Raw genomic sequence first — 22283 nt, 5'->3', positions numbered from 1 at the left:
AACCGGTCGCAGCAGATGGCCCCGCCCCTCCCTAAGCCTGGTTCTGCCTGGTTCTGCTGGAGATTTCTTCCTGTTAAAAGGGAGTTTTTCCTTCCCGCTGTCAACAAAGTGCTTGCTCATAGGTGGTCATGTGATTGTTGGATTTTTTTCTCTGTATGTATTATTGTAGGGTCTACCTTACAATTTAAAGCGTTTTGAGCCGACTGTTGTTGTAATTTAGTGCTATATAAATAAAATTGAATTGAACTGACTTCTCCACACAAGCCATGTACCTGCATTCAACCACAGCCTGGCCAAAAGCACCACAAGCAGACTGCAAACAAGACAGCTTAAGGTACCAAAAACTTTCACTAACCCCGCTGCTATGGTCTTCCACAGGAAGACTTGCATCGAGCATTTAATAGCTAGATACGTAAAGATCCATGAAGTGTACACTGAGAAAAGAACCGCATTGTTTGTGTTTTCTGAAATATTTAATTTATACTCAAAAATATGCAATCATATTTCATATTTTCATAACAGGTTACTTTGGACAGAGAAACACTGAGCGGTTTACGCGTTCAACAACAGATGCATCTTCCTGCTCAACGAGCTGAACATTATAACCTTCTTGAAAGCAGGATTTATTGCTTCTTTCATGACAGACTGCTGTATTAGCTTCGCTGGCTTTAGCAGGTAAAGTGAGCGTGTCTGTCAGAGACTTCTTTCAGCTAATTCACCAACAAAAGCAATGGTGCCAATTTGTCAGCCATAATCCAATATCTGCACATATCAGCAGCATTTATTAGAAATATTGGCCGGGGGATTAGATTTCATCCTGAAGGGGGGGGGAAAAGCCTTTTGTGATTTAGTCAGCGTGGATCTTTATGTTTGTAAAAAGCTGAAATAAAATCTGTTAGATCAAACTCCTACAAATGCTGCGGCTTGCACCATTACGGTGATCCATGTCAGTGAATGGCAGATCATTGTCTAAACACTGGAAGCGCAGTCAGTCACTAAGATGAGATTTCCTGCTGTCATGGTGAGCACTGCTTTGTTGCTTCTTTGCTTTTTATGTCCAAACAGAGAAAGTTTCTTTACACTTATACTCCATCTCTTTTACTCCTTAGAAAATAAAAATTCTTCTTTGGGAGACTTTTACTTTGGAGGAGTGTCATGTGCTCCAATGACTTCCCAATTTTTGGAGGAAGACAAAAGCACCAAGGGGGCTCTGGGAAAAGGACAACAGCTGCTGCTGGCATGAACGAATAAATGTATACACACATATAAACTTAGAACAGCTGAGTGTACAAAAACACATAAAAAAAAACAAACAAAATAGATGCATTAAGTATGAATTACTGTCAAGAGCATGTGGGCGTTTTGTTGGCATACTGCATATAAGAAGTATAAAGGAGCTGGAAAATGTATGTTTTCTAAAATAAACTCATATAATATCTTAATATGCGTTCTCTACTGGCTGATTGCTTGGTTGATTGATACTGGATTATTACAGCTGTATCTTGTCCATATTTCTCCAATATGAAAATCTGGGAAAGTTGCCTAATTTAGAAATGATGACAAAACAGAGTTTGGCTAGCGGGGAAGTTCAGACTAGGGCTGGGCCATATTATACCGTTCACGGTAATACCGGTATAATGTTAGGCAACGATAGGAAAATGAAATATCGCGATAGAATATGAGTAAAACGCGCATGCGCAGTGCCTTTGTTTTCATACGCACATGGCTGATTGTTGAGTGAAACTGATGAACCAGAATTGGGTTGTAAAAATGGTGCAACTTCCGTGATGTGGAACTGGTTTGGCGTTTGTCCATCAGTTACACGACAAAGCACATTTTTTTGCAGAACATGCAAACGGCCGTTGTTATTGTCATATTTGTCGGACTAAGATGCTCTTAAATCTGGGAGTAATCTGGGTCCTAAACCCCCCTCTTCAGGTCAAACGAACACTGCAGCATCACTGAGAGTTAAAAACTGTCTCAATTCTTTCATCTTTAATAAAACGATCAGCATTGCTGCTTTACCAGGTGTAACTATGAAGTTTAACTTCCAGGCATCCATGAAAACAAAATGTATTACATTTAACGGAGTTAGAAGTTAGCAGGAAGCTAGCGGAAGTTAGCTCGCTAGTTTCGCTAGTTACCTAAGCATGATATAGCATGTTCTGACTGAGATTTCTGAAAAAAATCAAACGTACAGCTCTGCTATCACTTCCAACATAAATGAAGACAGGAAACTAAACAGCAGTGACGTTTGTAGGGTTACTGAAGTTGGGCTAGCTGGTATATAAGGATGTGCTACGTGATCGCTAGCGATACAGCTATGTTAGCATAACATAAGCAGTGAAGCTGGAGGACGAACACTAACACTTTTCCACTTATAAAAGTTAACGTGAAGGTTCCTCATGGTTAGAGACAAATGCAATCGCATGGCAGGATGCTGTAAACGGACCAAACTTCAGTCAGGAGAACAACTGAGATAATCCATCCACAATACGAGGTTAGTCATTAATATACTGCAACAACATGGGAATAGAGCAGAATTCAACATTAATAAATCAATCTTACAGAAGTGGAGGAAGCAAGAAGAATGAGTTGAATAAAGTTTGATTTCCTGACTGCTTTGTTTCGCTTAATGTGCCTTATAATCCCGTGCACCTTATGGTCCGAAAAATACGTACTGCGCACTGCAGTTTAATGTTGCAAAGCACCTCTTTTTAACTTCAGTGAATATTATACATGGTTATGCTCAGGATATGTCAGCCCATTTCTACTGGAAATGCCTTTTGGTTAAACTTTCAGCAAGGAATTTGCATTTGCACTGTTACATTTTTATAAAGCTTTAATGTACATAAAAACCAGCTTCTTGTTTAAGTGAAAATAAATGGAAGGTTGTCTTTTTGCGCTAGTAATGTTGTGGAGTTGTATTTTGTCTCTCATCAATTATATCGTCAGTTATATCGTTATCGCAAATTTTCAAATATATATCGTGATAAATATTTTTGGCCATATCGCCCTGCTCTAGTTCAGACCATCAGTTTTAATACTTTTCAGTACTGTCTGCAGGACACAGAGTAACCCCACAGCTGGGCAGACAGTGGTGACCTCTTAGATACAAGTCTAAAAATTAAACCGGCCCATCCCATCCATTAGCCAGAGACCAAAGATGGACAGTTTTCCACTAAAGGGCCAATCGGTCTCATAATTACGAGTTGATCTGCTATAACTCTTTACTGCAGCTATTGCATCACCGCAGACTAGGGCTGCTCAATTAATCGAATTTTAATCACGATTACGATCTGGGCTTTCAACGATCATTAAAAATGACTGAGCCGATTATTAGCCCCTCCCTCATTTATCCGCGACACCTTAAAGGCCGGTCCGTGAAAATATTGTCGGGCATAAACCGTCCGTGGCGCAAAAAAGGTTGGAGACCGCTGATTAAGAGGACCTGAGGGAAGCTCGGAAAGCTAAGCAGAAATTATTTGGAGAGGAGAGTGACTGCCGTTGGCTGAAAAGAGAGGTAAAAAAAACTTCAGTGGTGTTGCACACTATTTTATATTATTTTTTAAAGTCATTGTTAACCCTTTAAAGCCGGTCAGAGCAGCACGCTCCGTTTTGCGTAACTATTTTTAAATCCCTGTAGAACCTGAACCGTGTAAGCTAGCGCAATAATTTGTTTTGCATATGAAACCGGAGGAGTTGTACTTACATCTGATGCCATCAGCTTGTTCTCGGTCACGGTTTCGTTCCACATATAGCTTTGCAAAAATTGCATAAAAAGCGCTTGCAGGAACAAAAACATAATATTCCAGAAACACGCTTTGCCGTTCCTATCAGCTGTTCGTAACACTTCCCACAGTGAAATGATGCACCTGCTGTTTTCTTTGCAAATTTGCATCATAGGATTGTTTTTTGTTTTTCCTGCAGTATATAAAAATTGCTGTATCTCCAAAATAAAACTATGAAGACACTCAAAATAAATTTCCTGTGGTGGGAAACTATTTTTTGCAACTTTATTGTATTTAAAGTTTTGAGGGATAAACCTCTTAAATTTCTCCAAGTAGAAATATATGTAAACAAAACAAAAGCGATTTTCTATTTTTTTTGTAGTTTATTGCACTTTTTTGCAATTTATGTACTTACTATGCACTTAATGCAGACATATTATTAAAATATGGGCTATAACAGTTGTATTGATGTATAGCAACTTGAAATGCTCCCACAAATGGCACTACAGCATGTAAAAAAAAAAAATAAAAATAATATAAGCTCTGGTGGACTTGGTTCTATAGTAGGTCTTAAAGGGTTAAATAAATATCGTCAAATAATCGTGATCTCAATTTCAGTGAAAATAATCGTGATTATCATTTTTGCCATAATCGAGCAGCCCTACCGCAGACTACAAGAACTGTGGCAGTTCATCATGCTGCTAACTCTGCAGGCAGGAATCTCCCAGTGTGGCATCTGCTGTTTATTTGTTTTCAGAGCTCTGAGATGCACACATAGACCGAGTTATTTCCCATTTCTCCCTTTTTTGCTTGCAGAAATTTCAGTAAAAGTAAATATGGTTAAACATTTATTAGCAACAACTTGAAAAAGAACTAACATTTTGGAGGCCTACACACATCACAGCCCTACACACGCATGGAGAAAGCTGTAGACCAAGTGGGATACACTGCGAGTCATTTTCAGTTGGGTTTTATTTGCATTTAAAAAAAAAGTAAAGTAAGTCTGAACACTTTCTTTTGAGCTTATTTGAGTAAAACTGGAAGAAAACTGGAAGCTGACGTAGTTGTGAGAAAGTGTCCAAGTTATTAAAGGTTGGTGTAATTTAATTAACACACATTTAAAAAAAACAAAACTATCTAAGAAAAGTAGGAATAATAAATATGCATGATGTCAACTGTAGTTCTTAGGAAGAAAATCCAGACTCAGTTTTCTGAGACACTGAATGAGTCAAAGAGAACTTTAAACAGCCTCTAAACTGTCGCTTTCACATGTAAAGTCAGACTGAACCCATGTGACAACAGAGCAGTAGACAGTCCAGAGATTTCACAATAGCAAGGGGTCAATAGGTGTGTGCTCCCTCCTGTATGGTCTACCCCAGTACTGACACAGAGTTGCCTGTTTTGTACAAAGTGTGAGAAACTTCAAACCTGATTCTTCCACTGGTGTCTGAAATGTATGAAAACAGCTTTGCACGCTCTAAATTAGACCCAGGAACATTGAATTAGGAGTTACTGTTAACACAACAGCTGAACAGCTTCTCATCAGTGTTGCGCACAGTGAAATGTTTTTGTCTGAAAACTCATGATGAACAAGCTGATGTTTAAGTTCCCAGAGCTTTAAGCAAAGATCAGTCAAATCAATACCAGAGTACCAGGAGGTGGTGGAGTCATCAGTGTAATATTCAAAGAGTTTACTGAGAGGTTACTGCTTATAGAAAGGTAGGTGATTGTTCAGTTCAAAGAACAGAAAAGTGCAAATGGTTTAATGGATGCCAAAAATCAGTCATTGATGATATTATTTTAACAGGATTGAGTCATTATCTAACTCGGTCCTGAACAGACGTGGTGTGAGTCTGTGTCTCTGGTCACAGTATCGGTTAAAGACTCACCCTGGGCTGCCAGTTTTCATACTGCTTCTGCAGGTTGGCCCCGATGGTCTCCAGGGCCTTCTGTGGACTCATCGACAGAGGATCTGGGAAGCAAACACAAGAGTGTAAACACACTGCAATTAACACAGACACACATACAGACGCACACACAGCAAAGAAAATAGCCATAACTGAGGAAAACCACACAAGTCAATGTAGAACTAACAAACCAGCCATATAATTACTGCTTTAACGTTTAGTGATTAAGAATTCAGCAACGCCACGAGTACAAAGAAGTTGTTGAAGTTGTTCGTTTCAGCATCAAAGGGACATTTCTTATTAAATCTGAAGCGGGGTATGGAAAAATAGCAGCAGCCGCTAAGGTTGAAATATTGATGAGAGTAAATCAATATGGCATGAAGAAAAGCAGAATATAGATAAAGGACAGATCAAATTCTGCTCAGGGAGGAAAAAAAGATGTATTAGTAGGTTTTCAGGGGATAGTGATATGCAGAGAATGAAATCATTACTGTTCTGATCAATGAGGACTATTCACATTAGATCACACCACAACGGCCGCATTATTTTACATTATGTCTAATGTACATAATACATTTACAATAATATTTTGTTTAGAAATGACACGAAAATAAGAAAGAATTTGACTATTCAGATTTGAATATTTGAAATGTATTGATCATAAAATCCTTTTCATTCAATGTTTGCACTTTGAATGTGCCTTTAATGACTTAAAATATTAGCAACATGCTAACAGGGGCAACTCCTCTGGTTTAAAAACAAAGATAAACTGTATTAAAGTCTAAGGGGAAAAGACCCCTGCACTTATTTGAATACTTCCATTAAGACTTTATGGTCTCAGTCACTACTTTTAAACATTATTTAATAGAACATAAACTTCATTTTGTAACTTGTGGTCCCATTAGAGCAAAAAAAAAAAAAAAAAAGAAAGAAAGGAAAGAAAACATGGTGTGTTTTAGCATGTGGCTACTTAGAGATGGACAAGTTTGTGCCGCATTAGCGCACATCGTCCCCAGATTCTCGTCCAGAACCACTGTTCGCTTGTCACATCTGGTTTTAAAGCACTAACAGGGCGACATCATAAACGCTCAGCTCTTCACTAACCAGCTATTACGTGCTCTATGGTCACAAGGCCTTGCTCTCTCATCTCCGGTTCAATCCCATCTGTGTCTACTCGGTGAATGCTCAGTAATATTGTCTCTGAACTTGATGAACATGCATCTTGCAACATAACGCTTCTGTTTATACTGCATACACTGGCATCACAATTTCCTGCTATGGTGCAAAGTGAAAGGCAGTTTCCACAAAACCGCACACACACACCAGTGAAACAAAAAGCAGATGTGAGGTTTTTGTTTTGTTCCCCTCCTCCCAATCTGCGTGTGGCTCAAACATCCATGAGAGATGAACACTACGGTGCATTTTAGGACGTCATCCCAGCCTTTAACACTTCATACACCCAAATGGCTTCTCACAAGCCGAGTGGCAGGTCTATAGAGCGACAGTGTCCTCAGAAGCCACTGAAAAACTTTCAGAAACTTTAAGAGCTGTGTTTCCACTTTAATGTGCTTGCCTGACTCCTAACAGTCAGTCAATCCCAGGGGAGCAAAACAATGTTTTTTGAGGTTCCCATTCAATGGAGACGGTTGTGTTTTTGTTCTATGTCACATTATGTGGTTCCGGTGAGGGCAGACTGCTTCATCCCTGTGTGACAGAGACCTTATGAATTTAGCTCCCACGGGAAAGCTTGAGAATATCCCTGAAGTGAAAGTTCAAGTTTTAGTGTCATGTAAAAGTCACGGTGCTCAGTAGTGCTGAACACCATAACACCGCCTTGCTCTTTGAACCAAAATTATTTTTCACCCAAAAAAGGAAGAAGTCTGTGTTTCAGCCCAATAAAGCAGTTTTTCGATCCCTTTGATCACTGCGTGTACAGCAATGATAGCAACAACACCACTAAATGGCAACATGACACAATACAGAAATAACTGTATGTAACTGTATGAAATAACAATTCACGAAGTGTGTTCTTTGCATAGTATCTTGTCCAGCTAGTACAGGACCAACACAGAAAAATAACTACTAGCCAATATATTATATTGATATGTCGTAAATATTGTAATATTGTCGTTTTCAATAATCCAGAAAGCTGGCTGAAGCCAGATGTAAACAGTACACAGTTAAAAATGAAATCACAACTGTCGAGAAACTGATCGATGAGTCCGTGCATGTCTTGTTTTTTTTTTTGTTTTCTTGACCATAATGCCACTGATGAAGTGCAGAGAGGCTATACTGGATATAGGGAGAACACAAAACCTTAGGGAGGGCAGTGTTTCTAAAAACAATAACAAAAAAAGCACTATCAAACCCCTCCACACACAACTCTGCAAGAGTGTTGCATTGCTCAAATTTTGTAAGCGAAGAGCAAGCTTCAGCCCGTCTGCAGCTTCAAATCACAAAAACCTGCAGCTTTGACATGAAGCGAGGACAGAGGCTGAGGCAGCCACAGTCGCGATGCAACTTTTTTTTAGCAGTTTTAATAAAATGGCACGTGTAAAACCAACTGTAACCCTGTCAGCTTACCAATTTGAATAACTTTCACAGGTTTTCACCTCAGCGCTCGGCAGCTCTCTAAAACGTGTTCCTGAGAGAAAACGCTCCAGGTATTTTGTACTGAAAACTAATATTTTTCTCCATATCTCTCCTCTCAATTTTATGACATTTCTCTACTGTCCACTCTTTTCTCTCCACACATTTCCCTTCAGATGTCTTCTAAGGTAACCCTTGTTACTGTCATATTTCAGGCCTGCTTCCAGAATAAGATGACTGGGTGCACATCAAAAGTTAGTGAGGCCGATCAGCGTACTATGGATAGTCCTGGAAAACGCCAGAAGATATTCTAATGGGTGTCAGACCACATCTGTAATAATAAACTGAGGTGTAAACACTCGTCATTAAGGGTACAGAGGTGGTCGTAAAATATCATCTTTATGAGCAGAAAAATCACAGCTGCACTAAATTAAAATTAAAATTTAAAAGCACTTATAATAACTTATCTGTAGCAAATATGGATAACGCAACAATCCCTGTAAAGAGATAATGAATGCATTAGTGTGTGTATGATATCCGCTTGTTCACATTTTAGTTTTTGATCCACATTATCTAAAGTGTGTCCAAAAATCATTGACAGCATTCACACTGAGGAAAACAAATGCCTGAGAAATATCTGTTTATTTTCACACCAACAAGAGAAGCAGGACAGTGTGAGAGCCTTTAGTGAAATACACGCGTGTCATTTAAGCTCAATAAATCTCATTATGAGTCTCTTTGATTTGTTTGGTGTCTGCGTGGACTCACCTATCCAGCACTCCAGTCTGGCGCAGGGGGAGGTCTTGACCACATCAGGTGGGTCCACTCCCACGTTGAGGCACAGCACCAGCGCCACGCTCACAGTCTTCATCTGGGGGCAGACGCAGAACACAATTCAATCCTCACACATCAATACACAAATCAAAACAGGCTGGTGGATTATTTTTAACACCATTAAATCTTTATTCATGAGAGAAAATGCCATGAGCACCCAGACTTGTATTCCAGTACATCCTGGGAGTTTTATCCCGGTACACCACAATCTGCTGCTGCAGGCCAATGAAGCTCCACTGGAGCGGTGAAGGTCAAGTGTCTCACCCAGGGGGAACCTAACAGCAGTTACTGAGAGAAGAGATATACTCTTTCCTTTGGCACTCTCTGCATCTGGTCCAGAAATTCCCAAGTCTGAAGCTAATGTTGGTGCCACACCTTTAAGGCAGCGGTCCCCAACCTTTTTTACGCCACAGACCGGTTTATGCCCGACAATATTTTCATGGACCGGCCTTTAAGGTGTCACAGATAAATACAACAAAATAAAACTAGTACCGGTACCGAAAAAAAGAAGATTTATTCATAACACACGTGAAAAGACCCAGGAAAACCGAGTAAACGATAAAAACGATAACAAAATAACGCTGAAAACCAATAAAAACCCTGAAAACTATACATTTCACACCTGAGCCTCAACTCTCGCGGCCCGGTACCAAATGACTTACGGACCGGTACCGGTCCGAGGCCCGGGGGTTGGGGACCGCTGCTTTAAGGAATCTAACCTGTGACCTCAGAGGTGTGTCAGCACACAGGTCACACTGCAGGCATGAATTTTGAACACTATATATATTTAATGTAAGAGAGAACACAGTAGAGCCCACTACTGAGCGCTGTTACAGGGTGAAACTACTGCCCCGCTTTGCCTATAAATACAGTATATAACTGATAGTACCCCAACTATTATCTTCTCCATCGATTCTATTCTCTGTAGTTTTCCATTTAATTATTCGTTTTATTATTTATTTAATTATTTGTATTACTGTAGAAAGAGGGTGAGTCATGTGATTGAAAATGCATATTTTGTTTTGCGAAAAACAAAATATGCATTGGACATGTTTATAAATCCCAATAAAAGTCTCACTGAGCATTGGCCTGTAGTAGAACAAATATATCAAATTAAGCCAGAAGACTTGCATCAAAGAAACTGACACCACCACTGGTAGGGAACACCAAAAAAGAAAAGAAAGAAAAGAAAACGGGGAACAAAAACAAACAGGCCATCAAAGCAGAACAACCATGAGCCAGGGGTTATGTGGCAGGACCTGACACATCAGCTTGATCAGGCAGGAGATGCTTCCAACAAGGCAAATTAAACATTTCACCAGCAGTAGGCAGTCACTCGTTCCTCCCTGTCAGTACCTCAGAGTGTCTTTTGTGTGCCACAGCAGACATCAAGCTTTGTGACATCCTGTGGTTCGATCCTGTAGCTCTAATGAGTTTGAATGAAGACACTGACACAAAGAGTTGACCTCAAAGGATTCTGACAGATAAAGACAGAATGATCAGCCGCCTAAACTCTTATAAATGCCAAAAAAACCCTATAACACCACTATCTGACACCAGATAAAATTTATGCAGCTGCACAGGAAGAATAGTAATTTTACTGACTATTACCAAACCTTCAATGGGCGAAACAAAATATTTTTCACAACTGCAAATGTAAAAACAGTCATTTGAAATGGTGCTAAATCATTTCAAATGACTAAATGTGACATTTGCACAGAGCTGAAGAATAACAAAAACTGCACGGCGGCATAAGTGACGAGCTATTGGCCACACAGCTCAAACTGTATTCTTACATTTAATATTACAGCATGAGGTTTAAAATAAAATATTCAACTCGCTCCTGTATAATTGTGTTTATTTTGGGGAAAGTAAGATAAAATTCTCCTTTCAGTCATTATTCTGGTAAATTTCAGACAAAACAAACCGATTTTTGTAACACTCAGTGTGACCTACATTTCTTAAAGTAAAAGTAGGAACCATTTTTTTAAAAAACAGACTCCCATTAGTTCCCAGAATTCATATTTAAACTTTAAAAATCATACTGTATACATTATTTATATTTTACCTTGTCAAATCAATAATTTCCCACCCTCTAAGTCTTGTGGTGTGCAAACACAGCTATGTGAGAACTTATCTTTTCACGTTTTGCATTTAAAATGCAAGCAGTGTCTCTGGAGCACATTGTAGTGGCTAATTATTCTTTGAGTTTTATTTTCTAGTTCAGTCTCGAGATTTCTGCTCCACAAGCCGACCTGCCTCTGTCACTGAAACCGCCCAGCAGGTCAAGTGTTTGTTGATGGTTTTGCTTGACCTGCGTCGAGTCACGGTTTCATCATCGGCCGCTCTGTGAATCGAAGCCGGGGGGGTGTTTGCTCTGAAACAGACGGCGCTTGAACTTCATAAGGCCCTGTGTGTCATCTTGGCTCCAATTACCTGGAGGTTAGCTACCTGCAGGGTTCCCTCACAGCAGCTCTGTGCCTGAAATCAGGTCAAACTGTGTGAAGTAAAATTTAGTGGTTGCAAAGCTTTGATGTCCACAACCACTTTTTTTATTAATTATGTGATCAGTTGTGCGAAACAGAAAGTTTGTCTCCAATTTACTCTTCAATTCTTTTCATAAGACTTTAATTCTTTATGTTTTACCACTGTTTTCCAATTGATGACAGCTGACTGCTACTACTTTCTCTACAGATTTATTAAGGCTTATTTGTGATTTAGCATCCAATAACCCAGCTAAAGCCGAATGTCTTCGCTTTTTTATGTTTCCTAAATCTTCTTTATTAATATGAAAAACAACAGATTATATTTCTCAATATATATTTTCTGTGGTTCTTTTGTCTGTTCTGTGAATTATTGCAGTGAAAAAGTCACTTGTATCATGTTCATAAATGATTAAACTAGTGATAAAACTCTACTAGGTTTACAAGGAGCCATTGATGGATTGCAGCCACACAGCATTATCGCCGCAGGCTAAATCCAGAAAATTCACGAGCATTACTGAGGGGGACTCGATGACTGGCCAGCTAGGATCCCAGCGCGGGAGTTTTCCCCTCATAGCCCAGAGGTCTGCTGGATCTTTTTCACACTTTATGCATCACAAACTGTTATAAATAAACTACAGTTTTCTGACAGCTTTGAGTTGGAGTGAAATTGAGATAAACAGTGGAAAGTCCAATTGGAAGCTCAAAAAGCACATGTATGTGCATCAGTGTTTTTGTAGTGAGTATTTCATGCGTTGTGAATTTCTACAGGGTTAGAAAATTCTAGTGTAGTGCATAACTATGTACACAATTACACGATTGTTGGTACGATTGTTAATTGCCAGACAGGCATATTGGTAAAATGGTAAATGGCCTGCATTTGTATAGCGCTTTACTAGTCCCTAAGGACCCCAAAGCACTTTACACTACATTCAGTCATTCACCCATTCACACACACATTCACACACTGGTGATGGCAGCTACATTGTAGCCACAGCTGCCCTGGGGCGCACTGACAGAGGCGAGGCTGCCGGACACTGGCGCCACCACCGGGCCCTCTGACCACCACCAGTAGGCAGACATGAGGTTAGTATCTTGCCCAAGGATATTTGGCATGCAGCCAGGAGGCAGCCTGGGATCGAACCACCGATCGGCACATTTCCATCAGAGTCCTCATCACCGTCAATAGTAACGGTTTAAGACGTGCCGCTATGTGCATCACTGTGCTGCTTTAACCATGACAGTCTTTGTGGTGCAATAAGAGTGTTAAAACCTCCGCCCAGCTTTGTGCACGTTTTTTTTCCCTTTTCTCTTGTTTACGACCCTTTTTGGCGTGAGTCTGAAAGGGATTTTTTCGTTTGTTACTCGTTCACATGAAGCATGGCCTGCAATCGAAATCCTATCATTTCCTTGGTTTGGACAGATATGCAGTGGCATTTTACGTACTGTGTCTCCACATTCAGACGGGATGCTTGTTGTTCGAGGTCAAAGTCATTCCTGTTGATTTTCCACAGCTTAGGCAGTGGGACACTTGTTTATGTGCACTGAATGGCATCGCTGAATGACTGCGTGCTCACGTACAACACCATGTAGGGTCAGCGGGATATTTCTAAGTCACCTTTGACAGCAAGCGATAAGATACCATCTCTGTCTGTACATAACTGAGCAGGGTTAAGAGAGCTGTTGTGAAAATAATTAAGGTGGCCTGTGCGTTCCCACTGGCAGAACAAAACACTGTTGTGATAGTGGGACTCAGCAGGACAAGCTCAACAGGTGCGCTCCTCCTTACACACAGATGAGCTCAGTTTCGCTTCACTTCATTCATTTCTACCCGAGCTCCTCAACCCACACTAGGTCCCACAAATGCGAAGTGATATAGAAGTTTTCTGCTTGGCTACACAACAGTATTCACAGAGTAGTCATCCAGTTGCTGTGCAGAACTAAACTAAGATGACAGCTCCATTACAGACATTGCATTGCTCACAGTGGCGTGACATTCCCTGACACTGAAAATAAGATTTAAACCTAATGAGGTCAAATCAATGAAATTAACAACAAAAACAAAAAACAAATCAAGTTTGTCTCTTTACATGAATGCAGCTCAGCTTTTAGACTTCACTTTTGCAGGCGAGCCAGATATTAGAGACAAACAATCTCCTTGATCTTATTTTGACAGTCACTTGTAGCTTGTTCACAGACCATTTATTTCCAACTTGGCTTTCCCGTCCAGCAGGCTTGTTGGCCAGGTTTCGACTGTGGCACTCACTGATATCGTTCAGCTGCTTCTCCAAAAAAAAATGAGCTACACGCACGATTAAAGGTACTCCAACGTCACTGTACTGTAGTGGTGCTAGTGAGTACTTGGCAAATTAAAGTACTTGGAGAGTCCAAAGCTGAAAAGTTCTTTCGTGTGCATTTATAAATGCATCTTTAAATCCAATGATATCGCATCAAAGGGGCTTAAAGTATGCCATTACCTCCCTTGTCACCACATCTAGACCATGGTGTGGTTTCTTGGGATGCACTCTATAAAGATTTTTTACGTCCTTCATCTTTCAAAGAAGGATGGTGGCTTTCCTTCAAGCGTAATGTCCCCTGACACACAGCTCAGGACTCAAATTGCAGAAAAGTCAATGAAAACTCGGGCATTTGGAAAGCTATACATTTATTATGTCGGGTTTCCGATTATCTTGTCCAAACCTTCATATCTTTTCATCTAAATCACTTAAAGATAAGAAGCATGCAGTTATTTCTTCTGCTGGGAGTAATTTTACTCTGTTAGCACAACAAAAAACTGTGATCTCCTTATGTGATACACAAGTGCATCTGCCATTTGAATAAATATAGACGACTAAAAGCGGCTGGAGTCCGACTGCCAAAACAAGGTGATTTATCAGCTAATGTGCAGCAAGTGTAGGTATTCTCTGGCAGTCCTGCAAAACACCTACAACAACGGCCTGGGAAAGGACATAAAACACGCCACAAAGATGCCAGCTCAACTGGGAAGACCCAGATCAGATTTGCCCTTTTTAAAATACAACAGCTGAAATGGCAGCACACTTTAGAGACATTAATCCAAAGTCCGGAGAGAGGTAAAAAGATGTTTCTGTTATAGCAGGTAAAATGTCAAAGAAAACTGCTGAGAAAACTTTAAGGTAATTTTTTTTTTTCTTTTTTTTTTTTTTACACCACCAACTAACAAACGCCAAAGAAAAGCATCAGCCTTGTCAGTTCAGGAAAACTGCAAAAATGCATATAATTAAGATCATAGTGTAAACAGCCCTGATGAAATTATTTGTTTCCATTCAGCTTCCCACGCAGATAATTTATAATCCATTCAATACAAATTTGCATGAGAATAATGGAGATGAATGAGGGACAGCGTTTCTTTCTGTTCCAGCTCAACACTGCGATACAACATGGCATTTGAGTGTGACAGTACGCAGATGTGCGCCAAATTATTTCTACTGATTTATCTGCTTGTTTATTCCACTTATTATCCAATGCACAGTGAAAACAAAGACCAGTACTCCTGCATCAATTTGGTTTTTCTGGTTGGCCATCAGATATAATTGTGTCAATCTTCATGTGGCTTGTGTAAATGAGTTCCTAGCCTTGGGGTGGTGGTGGTGGGGCTTTCAGGCCTAATTGTGTAATTACTACTGGCATAAATAAAGTGAAAGTAACTTATTTTAAACTGTGAAATATCGAGGTGTCCTCATTCCCTTAATGTTGGTTATTTGCTGAATGGAGACCACGGGGACAAACATGAAAGTGCAGAATTTGCAGTTCCTTCAAAGGCTCAAAAGGAAAAAAAAAGTCAAAGCTCACAGAAAAATGCCAACTTTACAGCAGATATATTAACAGACTGGTACCTAAAAAGTAAAAATTAAAATATAACAAGCAAAAATACTGCCAATCAACGCCTTTGAAACAAGTTGTAAGTCGAGTTGTATTAAGGCCATTATAGCAGGTCATGGCCTCTTTGAGTGAAAGATGTAGCTGTTGGGAGTTTGGTTACTCAGCTGAAATATTTTTAGTTATCTGACAAATAATATGGCTTGCTGTGCAAAAATATATACATACATAGCATTAGCTGGTAATTTGTCCCTACATAGTCTTTTATTTACAGTCAAAGACATTACACACAGAGATATAGAACACAACAAACTATATAAATAGGCATTCATTCATTTTGTTTGTTTATTGTTTTTAATGTGTGCTCATCTCCTGAGCTCCATCAGTGGATTATCAACAGTCATCGACTGACAGGTGATCATATATTGGGAGCTAGATTTGCATTTAAGAATGACCTTTATTCAGTAAACATCGCACAAATTCATATTGATCAAAAAATGAGGTCAAGTATTTTCAAAGAGTTTACACTCCACGTAGTAATAATGTTCTTAAATGAACTTCAATAAACAACCTTGTTGGTGATTAAACCAGGCCGTGCTCTTCTAACATGTTTACTTGTGAAGGAATGAATCATCAATAATCATTGATTTTAAACTGTTATGTTGAATGCAAACTGTGTACAAACACAAACTTGAGTGTCTGTTACACTTTGATCTGGACTATATTTCAAAGGTCTTATTTGTCTGGAAGTAATATTAAGGTATTATTAGGTGCTTCAGTATATACATATACGCATACACACACATGGGTATGTGGCACGGGGCATGTGAGAGAGTATATATATTCTTCAGAGTTCAGGCTGACTAAGGTTCAAAGAGAGCAAGGATTGGCAGAGCCTCTCCGACTGTGAAAAAGGAAAATAACCTTTTGACCCTGAACAAGTGGTTCGTTTATCATCAGATAGGTGGCAGTGGGCTGTTAATTTGCTTGTTAGCACTAATCTGAGTGAAAAACTCAACCAAAATTAGATAATAAAGGCATACTGGCCCTCGTGGATTTCCAATAATATCATGGAGAAGTGAGAGAAGAATTAAGTAGTTAATTCTTTCCTTTGTACAGTCTGCTCTTTTAGTGGGATAAATAAAAAGGGGTGAAACAGAAGAGGGAGTGGGAGGGAGATAAAGTCTGTACGTGCAGCTCAGTGTGTGTTCATGTCTTCCTGTTTCAGCTCTGTAGATACAAGTGGTTGCTGTCCTGCTCTCATTAACTACACGTGACTCCGGGGGATTTTCCTGCCATTTCTATCCAGGCCCTTTAAGACTCCCATACAGCCCCGAGCACCACCTGCTATGTCGATCAATGGACCCTGATTAATCCATTTGTTAGGCCCGCCATAAATTAAGGTTATTAAGATGGTGGAGCGCATTGATCGTGTGCCATAGCAGCAACAGGTCAGATATTGGACGCTTAATCTTAAAATCCAGAAAAAGGCCAAACGTCACTACACATTGATCTGCTTTTTAAATATAAAGACTACGTTTTGGAGATCAAAAAGTTGCAAATGTGGCAGGTACATTAAAATGGAGGAAAGAGTGTTTACTATGTTATGAATTACTGTAAACGGGAAGCAAGGAGACAAAAAGGAAATGGACCCATACATGGCTGGTAGAGGCGGACAAAGACTGTGTTGTTCAGTGAAGTTTTATAGTTTTCCACAGCTGCATTTTCATTGTAGACGACAATAAAGCACAACACAAAAGAAACTCTAGTGGGAAATCACGCCGCTCAGCTGCCCGATATTTCCATCGTGATTCTAAAGTTACTCACGGGTGGCTTCATCTCTACAACATTACATTCATCTCTATACAACAGTCTTTAAAGACATCAAGGCCTTTTTGCAGATGTAGGAGAGCTCAGGTGAACAGGTGAACCACCAGTGGATGCTTGCCTGACTCTACAAGCTAATAGTAAGCTAGTGGTAAACTGCACCTCTATTATCATCGTCACCGTCATTAGTGAAAAAGTTACCTATTTTATAAACGCACAATAACTTATACAACCTATAAAAAAGGTTAATTCTTTGTTATCTAAGCCTGTGCTTTTTATCTGTGGCACCATGACAGATCGTCAGGTGTGCCATGGGAAATTATTTCACGTCACTTAATTAGTCTATAAAATGATTATTTAATTACTGCAAATAATCGGCCATTGTTGAGCATCTGTGTCTTTGATGCAGTGACTGGCAGAATAATAAAATACTCTTTCATGTTCGTGTGAAGCAGCATGTAGCGCAATAATGAATTTGTTGAATTAAGACAACAGACAGTGATGAGACATAACAACAATGGATAAATATTTGAAAAAGAAAAAATGAAGACTCCCAACTGGGGCCGGACAAATTGATAATACAGGTGAAGTGTCTGGCATGAGTGGTGGTCCAATCAAAGCAAAAACTGTGAGCTCGAGGCAATCCAGCGAGCGTGGTTTGTCTGGGTTTCCTTTCACTGGAGATCCAGCTGCACCAACTCTGTTATGCTTAGTGTGCAGAGAAAAGCTTAAATGCAATCTGTAAGCTAAACATCTGCTACTTCAAAACAAAAACGAGGACTATTTTCTTCAACTTCAAAGAAAACACTAAGAAACAGGTAACTTAAATGAGAAAAGGTCTCCCAGAGCTCTAAAAGCAAGCTGCTTAGTAGCGAATTTGAAGCCAAATCTCAAAAACAAAAAAATATCAGCTCATATCAGAATGTCTTGAGCATGGAGAACGTCTGTATGAGCAGTCGTGGACGACATAGCAAAGGCTTCGTTAGCAGAGAGAAAGAGATCCAGTGCTGGATCTTGCCCCACGAGGCGAGTGTCTGTGTTTGATGATTTGCACACTTGTTGCTCCTTAAGAACTGGCTGTGGCGCAGCAAAGTACCGACTTGTGTTTGACCAACAGCGTTTTTGACTGATGACGGGTGCGATGATGCAAAGCTGTTTCAAGTTATGAGTGGTGTGCAAAGGCCGGCACAAATGCTAGATATATTTCAGCATATGAATGAACTGAACACATAAATGCAAGGCCAAAATGAAAACCTACTCACAAGCACAGACAAAATGGATTTTGTTCAAAAGGTGCACCTCTGGCAATAACATCTAGAAAGTGCCATCCTTTGGCATGTTCCCACTCACTCCAAAATGGCAAGCAAATTTCAACAATGCTGCACAGTGAGAGATAATAGAAAAGCATCTAAACACTCTTTAGAAGTTGTCGTTTTATTTCCCCTCACTGTCACTGAATGACTTGACTGGGGCCGAGAAAGCAGCAGTTTATGGAAAGGATAAGACAGTATAGGACCAGGAGAAACCAGCATAGCTGCCATAAAAACTCAAAAGAGAGCGAGCTACTGAGAGCTATTGAGGAAGAGCTTCATGTGCCATCAATCCATTTTCTTATTCAATTCAGTGTCGCGGGGGGGTTGGAGCTTATTCCAGCTGCCAGAGGACAAGAGGCAGGGTACACGCTGGACAGATTGCGAGTTTTTCACAGGGCTAACACAGAGAGACAACCATTCACACCTACAGCCAAGTTAGAATCACCAATTAACCTAATCCCACTAACTGTGTGTCTCTGGACTGTGAGAAGAAGCCGGAGTACCTGCAGGGAACTCGCAGAGACATAGGGAGAACATGCAAACTCCACACGGCCAATTGATAGATTCAAAAAGAGGACGTTCCCGCTGTGAGGCAACAGTGTTGGCTTCATGTGCACATTTCTTCCATTCCTGCCAGTATATCAGCTTTGTGATCATCTAAACAGGGCTAGGTTTCACACCGAGTGAATAGAACCAAATAGAAAGAGTAAGGCCTCGATTCTACTCTGTTGCGCACACAGACAGTTGGAGACCCGATAACCGAGCCGTCATCCCGTTTACACAGCTTGAAGAACACCACATGTGTAGATGCTAGTTATAATGTAAATTATGGTGTTCTTTTCCTAACAGTCACAAAGAAAGTCACACAAAAAATTTCGCATTGACCTTCACAATCCACATTTGACAATAACATTTACTTCACACAATTTGCCATTTTATAACATTTTTGGTTGGTGGTGTGTTGAGGTACCCCTGAGCAAGGTACCGTCCCTACACACTGCTCCCCGGGCGCCCAGTGGCTGCCCACTGCTTCACTGAGTGAATGGGTTAAATGCAGAGAGGGATTTTCCCCACGGGGACCAATAAAGTACACTTTCTTCTTCTTTCTTCTTCTTGTTGCAGGCTGCTGAGTTTGCATCTTTTGCTGTGAAGTACAGCCAGACTTTTGACCGCTTCGCTTTGGGCATTTTTAATCTGTAGCTCTGCTCTAAAAGAACGTACATACCTGGGGCCGCCTACTATCCTTGCAAAGGTAAAATGATTGGCTAGAATCCAAAGTGTACGACATCTCAGGAAAAAAAGCACCGAAATAAAGCACCAAAATGTGCGCTGCTTTTCTGGTTACTACTGTTTGCCATAACGGCACTGGATACCGGTACCCATCCCTACTGACGTCACTAGCCGTGTCTGGGCCCAAACTACGCTTCAGGTCCTAAAGTCAAACGAACACTGCGGGATCACTGAGTTGAGATTAAATAGAACAAGACACAAAGCATTGAAACAAGTTAAAATCACAACAACCTTATTAAACGCAGAGTAGTTTGGACCCGGAAGCAGGATTCATCATATCATCACTTAAAGACCGGATAGCTGCATTTATGTGTAAAAAGTGATCTGGTGCTTATGTAGCACTTTTCTACTCTACTTCAGCACTCAGAGCACTAAAAAAGATTTTGGCATAGTTTAATAAACTTATTTGGTATTTTGACATTAGTTCTATTGAACAAGGCTGATGCTATTTCCTACCAGACAGAAAGCCAAGACAATATCCCACATCACACTGTTTACTTGCCAAACCTTCTACATCCATCTCAACCACAAGAGAATGACTGATACAGTTCATCAGTCTTCATGGCAAATGAAAACATCACCATTATCTCTGCACTAATTACAGTAACATAAAGAGGAAACACAAGATGGTGGAATGGAGATGCACTCATATCAATGCAATACTGTTTTTGAATTTCTTGGAAGTGTCAAAAAAAGAGTGTAACCTCATCAAAAAAAACAAAACTTCTGTTCTTTCCTGACAGCGTTAATATTCTGCTCCTGACAAGTCGGGACGTTGTTAACCAACTGGTATTTAATTTGGAGCTAGCAGTTTAATGGAATTTGCAGATATTTAAGCAAAGTCGCTGTTTTAATCAACGTAAAATCGTTAGCGTGCAATTCTTTTTAGCACCTTGCAAATACATTCTGTTTTCATGGCTCGGTAGCTAAAAGTCTATATGCTCCCTAATGAACTGCACGCATTGATTGAATTCAACTAATGAAGCAGAAGTAAAACCAGCACAGCCCACCTGTCTTGTTTCCACATTATTATTATTATTGTTATGAGCTTGGATATTGATGACTTATTGATTTCATTATCGTTAAGCTGAAAAACGCACCATGTCTGGAAACCAGCAGGGAAAGAAAGGAGACATATTTAATTGAATCGTATGTGTGTGATCAATAGTCAGAGAAACGTGTGTTATAGGTCATTTACCAACCAATACAAACCACAAAGCTATAAAAACCAAGCATTACTCCCATACTCCCTGCCATATAATAATGAATTCCTAGAAAACACATTTAATTTGGTGATCAGAGTCCTGAAAAAAAGAAAAGATTGCCTTGAGCCATGTGTAAATCCAAAACAAAAAGGTCGCTAAACTGCCCGATAAGTCCATTAGAATCTTAGACGGGGAAAAGAAAAGAAAAAAAAAAACCTCAGGCCTTTTTTTTTTTTTGAAAAGTTGCTACAACAATTCAATATTCTGCTTTGACTAAATGTTACAACAACAATTTTTTGTCACTACAACAAAGTAACAAAAAACTCATTGCTGACAATTTTAAAACGCTGTCACACCATCATGGAGGAAAATCAGTGAAAAATGAAGCCACACTTTACTTGTATCTCCAAAATCTGATGTCCACAGACATGTCGAAGGACGAGTCACATTCTGGGTTTGATATAAGATGTGAAAACTACATGAAAGACAGGGAAACCAGCTCTTTCCAGCTGGTGTAGCTTTGCTTTTGTCTTTTGTTCAGCAGTAATAAAAAAAACACAAGGGAAAATAAAAATGCACAAGTACAAAATCAAACTACCTCCCTACACTGTGTTAACAGTGTATTGCATTATGAGCAAAATAGTAGGGCTGCACGATTTTGCATAAAATGAGAATCACGCTTTTTTGGCTTAGAATTGAGATCACGATTCTCTCACGATTTTCTTTTCCAGTATAAATATTTATTGCACTTATTAACTGCACATCAACTTCGTAACAGTTGAGACTGAAGATAAAAACAATAAATAAACATAAAAACAACAAATGTCTCACGTTTTGTTGTTGCCGCAAAATGTTGTACTGCTTGAAATTCCGTCTCCACCGTTGCTCGACGCTGCGTGTATAGAGCAGGTAGTGCAACAATAGAAAAATAGTTGCGGGACGGCACTGTGTAGTGTTTGTCTAGGGTGTTGATCATTTTCCTAAATCCCTTGTTTTGCACAGTGTTGATGGGAGCCATATCTTTGGTCAGGTCATAAGTAATAGCCTCCGTAATTTCTTTGTGCCTGCGGGAGTTCGACGTGTATAGGGAAGCGCTGTATAAGGTTCCCGTTATTAATGTTTGGGTGGTTGACCGGGACGGATTTTCTCCTGTCACTTTCTCGTCATCCCTGACGTGCTCTCCGTTGTTTTTTCCCTGCTAATTTTAGCAGCCAGCTTCTGTATCACGTGGTATAAGGCTCCGCCC

General features: G+C 39.9%; 1 protein-coding gene across 4 annotated transcripts in view; it reads right to left on the bottom strand.

Annotated features, from left to right (window-relative positions):
* The window catches only part of rptor (regulatory associated protein of MTOR, complex 1), a 208250-nt gene that overhangs the window by 173407 nt on the left and 12560 nt on the right, over positions 1–22283 (bottom strand). For all 4 annotated transcript variants that reach the window (XM_085278008.1, XM_085278009.1, XM_085278006.1 and 1 more), the window contains 2 exons: positions 8996–9098; positions 5621–5703 (listed from right to left, as the gene is read on the bottom strand). In XM_085278008.1, coding sequence (XP_085134134.1) covers positions 5621–5703; positions 8996–9098 — 186 coding nt within the window. The remainder of the gene's footprint in view (positions 1–5620; positions 5704–8995; positions 9099–22283) is intronic.

This window comes from Mchenga conophoros, linkage group LG6 (assembly GCF_057382185.1).
Source record: "Mchenga conophoros isolate Kocher_MC1m ecotype Shallow Benthic linkage group LG6, M_conophoros_male_GT1.1, whole genome shotgun sequence".
Taxonomy (NCBI): Eukaryota; Metazoa; Chordata; class Actinopteri; order Cichliformes; family Cichlidae; genus Mchenga; species Mchenga conophoros.
The sequence above is the reverse complement of the archived record's forward strand: the minus strand, read 5'-3'. Positions and strand labels throughout refer to the sequence as shown.